Source organism: Scomber japonicus, chromosome 20 (genome assembly GCF_027409825.1).
Source record: "Scomber japonicus isolate fScoJap1 chromosome 20, fScoJap1.pri, whole genome shotgun sequence".
Taxonomy (NCBI): domain Eukaryota; kingdom Metazoa; phylum Chordata; class Actinopteri; order Scombriformes; family Scombridae; genus Scomber; species Scomber japonicus.
The window spans coordinates 110,001-117,500 of record NC_070597.1 but is presented as its reverse complement, the minus strand read 5'-3'; the positions used below and the strand labels follow the sequence as shown (position 1 = coordinate 117,500).

The 7,500-nt window shown below is 47.5% G+C and overlaps 2 protein-coding genes across 3 annotated transcripts in view; one reads left to right on the top strand and one right to left on the bottom strand.

Moving 5' to 3' along the window:
- Positions 1-732: 732 nt before the first annotated feature.
- On the bottom strand, positions 733-6,735 carry nudt13 (nudix (nucleoside diphosphate linked moiety X)-type motif 13). 2 transcript variants are annotated; one of them, XM_053341649.1, is made up of 9 exons: positions 6,700-6,735; positions 5,270-5,341; positions 4,895-5,037; positions 4,341-4,448; positions 3,840-3,946; positions 3,634-3,759; positions 3,279-3,390; positions 2,678-2,832; positions 733-1,011 (listed from the first exon to the last, which is right to left on the bottom strand). In XM_053341649.1, the coding sequence occupies exons 2-9, from the start codon at positions 5,323-5,325 to the stop codon at positions 832-834; spliced, it is 987 nt and encodes a 328-aa protein (XP_053197624.1). In that variant the 5' UTR covers positions 5,326-5,341; positions 6,700-6,735; the 3' UTR covers positions 733-831. The 2 variants fall into 2 exon arrangements, with proteins under 2 accessions (XP_053197624.1, XP_053197625.1); XM_053341650.1 differs by having other exon boundaries at positions 4,895-5,025.
- Positions 6,736-6,850: 115 nt separating this feature from the next.
- rpp30 (ribonuclease P/MRP 30 subunit) overlaps positions 6,851-7,500 on the top strand; it is a 7,369-nt gene continuing 6,719 nt past the window's right edge. The window contains exon 1 of the mRNA XM_053341654.1: positions 6,851-6,944. Coding sequence (XP_053197629.1) covers positions 6,863-6,944 — 82 coding nt within the window. The 5' untranslated portion in view covers positions 6,851-6,862. The remainder of the gene's footprint in view (positions 6,945-7,500) is intronic.

The following is a 7,500-nucleotide window of genomic DNA, read 5'->3' as shown; positions in this document are numbered from 1 at the left end:
CCCTGCTGGTCTCTACTGCCCCCTGCTGGTCGCTACTGCCCCCTGCTACACTCTACTGCCCCCTGCTACTCACGCTACTGCCCCCTGCTGGTCGCTACTGCCCCCTGCTACTCACTCTACTGCCCCCTGCTGGTCGCTACTGCCCCCTGCTACTCACTCTACTGCCCCCTGCTGGTCACTACTGCCCCCTGCTGGTCGCTACTGCCCCCTGCTACACTCTACTGCCCCCTGCTGGTCGCTACTGCCCCCTGCTACTCACTACTGCCCCCTGCTGGTCTCTACTGCCCCCTGCTACTCACTCTACTGCCCCCTGCTTGTCTCTACTGCCCCCTGCTGGTCGCTACTGCCCCCTGCTACACTCTACTGCCCCCTGCTACTCACGCTACTGCCCCCTGCTGGTCGCTACTGCCCCCTGCTACTCACTCTACTGCCCCCTGCTGGTCGCTACTGCCCCCTGCTACTCACTCTACTGCCCCCTGCTACTCACTCTACTGCCCCCTGCTGGTCACTACTGCCCCCTGCTGGTCGCTACTGCCCCCTGCTACTCACTACTGCCCCCTGCTGGTCTCTACTGCCTCCTGCTGGTCTCTACTGCCCCCTGCTACACTCTACTGCCCCCTGCTGGGTAATTATATTAATAAATAACAGGTTGAACACCAGCTGGTATCAGAGTCTCTTTATTTAAACATTAGTTGTGGAGCTTTCTATCAGGTCACATGGTCTTCTTCTTCCTCATCCAGTACCAGTCAGGTGACCGCCCGGGTCAGGTGACCGCCCGGGTCAGGTGACCGCCCGGGTCAGGTGACCGTCCGGGTCAGGTGACCGCCCGGGTCAGCTGACCGTCTGGGTCAGCTGGGTCCACTCTGTGATGAGTCGGTGGGCGATGGCGTGTTTGGGGGGCAGCCAGAGGGCGGGGGGGTCGCCCCTCCTGGGCTTCACCTGCAGCGCTGACATCACTTCCTGTCGACTGAACCAGCGAGCGTCCTCCAGCTCAGAGTGGTCCACTGTCAGCTGACACAAGTCACATGGTTAACTACAGGTTAACTACAGGTTAACTACAGGTCACATGGTTAACTACAGGTTAACTACAGGTTAACTACAGGTTAACTACAGGTTAACTACAGGTTAACTACAGGTCACATGGTTAACTACAGGTTAACTACAGGTTAACTACAGGTCACATGGTTAACTACAGGTTAACTACAGGTTAACTACAGGTCACATGGTTAACTACAGGTTAACTACAGGTTAACTACAGGTCACATGGTTAACTACAGGTTAACTACAGGTTAACTACAGGTTAACTACAGGTCACATGGTTAACTACAGGTTAACTACAGGTCACATAGTTAACTACAGGTTAACTACAGGTTAACTACAGGTTAACTACAGGTCACATAGTTAACTACAGGTTAACTACAGGTTAACTACAGGTCACATGGTTAACTACAGGTTAACTACAGGTCACATGGTTAACTACAGGTTAACTACAGGTCACATAGTTAACTACAGGTTAACTACAGGTTAACTACAGGTTAACTACAGGTCACATGGTTAACTACAGGTTAACTACAGGTTAACTACAGGTTAACTACAGGTCACATGGTTAACTACAGGTCACATGGTTAACTACAGGTTAACTACAGGTTAACTACAGGTCACATGGTTAACTACAGGTTAACTACAGGTCACATGGTTAACTACAGGTTAACTACAGGTCACATGGTTAACTACAGGTTAACTACAGGTCACATGGTTAACTACAGGTCACATGGTTAACTACAGGTTAACTACAGGTCACATGGTTAACTACAGGTCACATGGTTAACTACAGGTTAACTACAGGTTAACTACAGGTCACATGGTTAACTACAGGTCACATGGTTAACTACAGGTTAACTACAGGTCACATGGTTAACTACAAGTTAACTACAGGTCACATGGTTAACTACAGGTTAACTACAGGTCACATGGTTAACTACAGGTTAACTACAGGTCACATGGTTAACTACAAGTTAACTACAGGTTAACTACAGGTTAACTACAGGTTAACTACAGGTTAACTACAGGTCACATGGTTAACTACAGGTTAACTACAGGTCACATGGTTAACTACAGGTTAACTACAGGTTAACTACAGGTCACATGGTTAACTACAGGTTAACTACAGGTCACATAGTTAACTACAGGTTAACTACAGGTTAACTACAGGTCACATGGTTAACTACAGGTTAACTACAGGTCACATGGTTAACTACAGGTTAACTACAGGTCACATGGTTAACTACAGGTTAACTACAGGTTAACTACAGGTTAACTACAGGGGCGGGGCTAACAGTGTGTGTGTGTGTGTGTGTGTGTGTTACCTGGGTGTGGGCGGGGCTAACAGAGGTGTGTGTGTGTGTGTGTGTGTGTGTGTGTTACCTGGGTGTGGGCGGGGCTAACAGAGGTGTGTGTGTGTGTGTGTGTGTGTGTTACCTGCGTGTGGGCGGGGCTAACAGAGGTGTGTGTGTGTGTGTGTGTGTGTGTTACCTGCGTGTGGGCGGGGCTAACAGAGGTGTGTGTGTGTGTGTGTGTGTGTTACCTGCGTGTGGGCGGGGCTAACAGAGGTGTGTGTGTGTGTGTGTGTGTGTTACCTGTGTGTGGGCGGGGCTAACAGTCTGTGTGTGTGTGTTACCTGCGTGTGGGCGGGGCTAACCGAGGCGTGGCAGCCCAGCATGAAGGAGCTGTGAGGAAACGGCCAGTGTTGAGACGAGCTGTAAGAAACACTGACGACCTCCAGACCGACTTCCTCTGCTACCTCCCTGCACAGCGCCTCCTCCAGGCTCTCCCCTGCAACACACACACACACACTGTTACACACACACACACACACACGCACACACACACACACACTGTTACACACACACACACACACACACACACACACACACCCCTGCACAGCGCCTCCTCCAGGCTCTCCCCTGCAACACACACACACACACTGTTACACACACACACACACACACACACACACACACACACTCACACACTGTTACACACACACACACACACACACACACACACTGTTACACACACACACACACACACACACACACACACACACACACACACACACACACACACACACACACAGTTACACACACACACACACGCACACACACACACACACACACACCTCCCTGCACAGCGCCTCCTCCAGGCTCTCCCCTGCAACACACACACACACACACACACACACACACACACACACACACACACACACACACACTGCATACCCATGTCACAGAACCCGGCCAGAGCGCTGTACATTCCCCGAGGGAACGTCGCCTGGCGGCCGAGAACACACCGAGTCCCATCAGACACCAGCACGATGACCACCGGACACATCTGCACAAGAACATCAGGGTCAGAACATCAGGGTTAGAACATCAGGGTCAGAACATCAGGGTTAGAACATCAGGGTCAGAACATCAGGGTTAGAACATCAGCTCAGGAACATCAGCTCGGGGTTAGAACATCAGGGTTAGAACATCTGCACAAGAACAGGGTTAGAACATCTGCTCAGGGTTAGAACATCAGCTCAGGGTTAGAACATCTGCTCAGGAACATCAGGAACCCAGCTGTTCTCACCGTGGGATAGGAGATGATGCCACTGCTGCTGCAGACTCTCTGACTTCCTGCCCGGTTCCGGCGGGTCGGTCGACCCGTGGCGCTGGAGAAGCCGCTGGTTTGATGCCAGCGCAGCAGAGCCTGACCCTGGAGGACAGAACCCAGCAGAACCCTTCAGAACCTGACAGAACCCTGATGATCAGACACTCACTCACTGCAATACTCACCTTGGCCACTAGAGGCGCTTCTGCTGCGCTCAGCAGGAAGAACGTTTTCCTCAAATCCACAAAACTTCCTGTTAGAACCTCCTCCACCGCGGCCTGGTCCAGCTGGCCTGCAACACACACACACACACACACACACAACACACACACACAACACAACGTTACACACAATACACAACATGTTAAACACAACACACAACACACAACCCCTCCTCCACTGCTGCCTAGTCTAGCTGGCTTGCAACACACACAACATTACACACAATACACAATACACAACACACAACATGTTACACACAATACACAACACACAACGTTACACACAACACACAATACACAACATGTTATATGTAACACACAACAGGGACCGTGGTGCGTTCAGGGACCGTGGTGCGTTCAGGGACTGTGGTGCGTTCAGGGACCGTGGTGCGTTCAGGGACCGTGGTGCGTTCAGGAACCCTTGGCACTGTTGGACTTCTGTGTTCTACAGTTTTCTTTTCTTACCAACATCCAAACAGAACTGAGCCTGGTTCTGTTCAGAACAGCCAATCAGAACCGACTCCTCCAGCAGGGATCCGTCTGCACCGAGGTTCTCCAGGACGGACTGCACATCTGGAACATCAGAGAACACACACACACACACACACACACACACACACACACACAGATGTTCTGTTGCTGTGGTTCTGTTGCTGTGGTTCTGTGTGGTTCTGTTGCTGTGGTTCTGTGTGGTTCTGTTGCTGTGGTTCTGTGTGGTTCTGTTGCTGTGGTTCTGTTGCTATGGTTCTGTGTGGTTCTGTTGCTGTGGTTCTGTTGCTATGGTTCTGTGTGGTTCTGTTGCTGTGGTTCTGTTGCTATGGTTCTGTGTGGTTCTGTTGCTGTGGTTCTGTTGCTATGGTTCTGTGTGGTTCTGTTGCTGTGGTTCTGTGTGGTTCTGTGTGGTCCTGTGTGGTTCTGTGTGGTTCTGTTGCTGTGGTTCTGTGTGGTTCTGTTGCTGTGGTTCTGTGTGGTTCTGTGTGGTTCTGTGTGGTTCTGTGTGGTTCTGTGTGGTTCTGTACCTGAGCAGGTCAGTGTGGGGGGTCTGAAGGTTCCTCGTTCCGTGTTCTGCAGCAGAGGGTTCAGTCGGTGGAACAAGAACATACGACCGGTCTGCAGCGCTGCAGAACACGCATCATCATCCTGCTTCAACCTGTTCACGTACCTGAGAGAACATCAGCTGATCAGTAATCAATACATCAGCTGATCAGTAATCAATACATCAGCTGATCAATAATCAATACATCAGCTGATCGGTCATCAATACATCAGCTGATCAATAATCAATACATCAGCTGATCGGTCATCAATACATCAGCTGATCAATAATCAATACATCAGCTGATCAGTAATCAATACATCAGCTGATCAATAATCAGGGTCAGGTGACTGATGACCTCATCCTGGAGACGAAGGTGGAACACTTCCTGGTAGAGAGGAGAACCTTCAACATGGCCGCCACGGAGAACCTGCAGGGAACAGAACCTGTTAGCTTAGCATAAAGACTGGAAGCAGAGGGAAACTGTTAGCTTAGCTTAGCTTAGCATAAAGACTGGAAGCAGAGGGAAACTGTTAGCTTAGCTTAGCTTAGCATAAAGACTGGAAGCAGAGGGAAACTGTTAGCTTAGCTTAGCTTAGCTTAGGGTTATGTTCAGAAGTAGATTTGTTCCTGAAGTTAAAGTCAAACTGTAAGAACGTTTCTTTGGCGGCTGTTTGAACGTTTTAGCCGCTAGCGCTATTATCGCTAAGCTAGTGCTATTATCGCTAAGCTAGCGCTTAGATCTTTATGCTGCTGCTGGATTAGTGTTTAATATTCGACATTTGCTGTGAAGGTTCCAGCAAGAGACAGAAAGCGGTTTGGGAACCGTTAGAACATCTGTTAGCATTAGAACATCTGTGAGTGGTAGAACATCTGTGAGTGGTAGAACATCTGTGAGTGGTAGAACATCTGTGAGGGGTAGAACATCTGTGAGTGGTAGAACATCTGTGAGGGGTAGAACATCTGTGAGGGGTAGAACATCTGTGAGTGTTAGAACATCTGTGAGTGTTAGAACATCTGTGAGTGTTAGAACATCTGTGAGGGGTAGAACATCTGTGAGGGGTAGAACATCTGTGAGTGTTAGAACATCTGTGAGGGGTAGAACATCTGTGAGGGGTAGAACATCTGTGAGGGGTAGAACATCTGTGAGGGGTAGAACATCTGTGAGGGGTAGAACAGATGAACACTAAGCGTTTGTTCTGAGAGGAACTTTTCACTGCGTTCCAAACGTTTGACTAAATATGAGCTGAAGGTTTAAACCGTCACTGACGCAGGCGACAGCACACGTTCTCCTGCTCTAGAACGTTCCGGTTGCTTGTGTAGAGAACGTTCATGGATCCAAAAGGGTTAGGGTTAACACAAACGTTAACCCTAACCCTAACCCGAACACAAACGGTTTGTTACGACGTTCCTTCCTTTAGATCTAAACTCTGCTGCGTTCAGGGTTCAACTGGAAAATCAGACAAATGGATTGAAATGGAGAACATGAAGAATCACTGAGGAACCGTCTCGCTGATGAGAACCAGACAGAACCCTTCAGACAGGAACCGTTCTGCAAAGCTTTAGAACCTTTGATTGTTTTTCATGTTGTGATTCAAACATAAATGAATCAAACGTTATCAGATATTAGTTATTGATTATAGATTATTTCTCTCTGATGTCATCATTAGTTATTAATATAATAAAGGTGACGTCATCATTAGTTATTAATATAATAAAGGTGATGTCATCATTAGCTATTAAATATAATAAAGGTGACGTCATCATTAGTTATTAAATGTTTCTGACCTTTTTAAATTGAGCAGCTTCTGTCACATGTGTCAGCCATCTTGGAACACAAAGTCACATGACACGTCACATGACACGTCACATGACACATCACATGACACGTCACATGACACGTCAGTATTGGTGACTACATGTCCCAGCAGGCCTTGCGGCGGGCAGCATCATGGCGGAGTTTATGGATTTGAACGTGAGCACGTGTGAGGATCAGAGTCGCGTGCTCGGCCTCATCAGCACCGCAGCGCAGCGTGAGTTTCCCGCCAACAGTCTGACACGTTTTAACGTCATTTAATGATTTAATACGTTTATTAATTATTCTGATTAACGGTTATTAACGGAGAACCGGAGAGCTGGGAGCTACCGGAGCTAACGGCTAGCAGTTAGCACCGGAAGTTCCGCCTGTTATTATTATTATTATTTTTTTTTAAATAAACTTTATTAAGTAATACAAGGAGACACATTCAGAGGCAATATTTCAGAATATCTTATTACAGTTATACAAATATATTAAAGAGAGCACATAAAAGTCTTAATGGATTTTATATTAGTGGAAAGTTTAATAGTTTTAATATATTGTTTGGCTTCACTTCAAAGATGGAAAAGAGGTTTCTGATTGGTGCATCGACATTTGTGGATATGCTATTTGGCTAAATGTATAATATATAATAATAAGATTATTTATATATAAAAAAAAATGTTTTGCAGATGGATAATCGATGAAGCCAAACAATATATGTTCAGAACAAAAGAAGAACTGTGGTTCAATATAAGAAGAAATCAAGTTACACATATCTTCCCATGATG

Bases quoted from the DNA above. Each gene is read 5' to 3' on its own strand.
- nudt13 (XM_053341649.1), bottom strand. From the start codon at position 5,325: ATGTTGAAGGTTCTCCTCTCTACCAGGAAGTGTTCCACCTTCGTCTCC. The intron at 3,760-3,839 runs GTGAGTATTGCA...TCTGTCCTCCAG, and splicing joins AAGCGCCTCTAGTGGCCAAG to GGTCAGGCTCTGCTGCGCTG. The intron at 2,833-3,278 runs GTATGCAGTGTG...TGTGTGTTGCAG, and splicing joins GGCCGGGTTCTGTGACATGG to GGGAGAGCCTGGAGGAGGCG.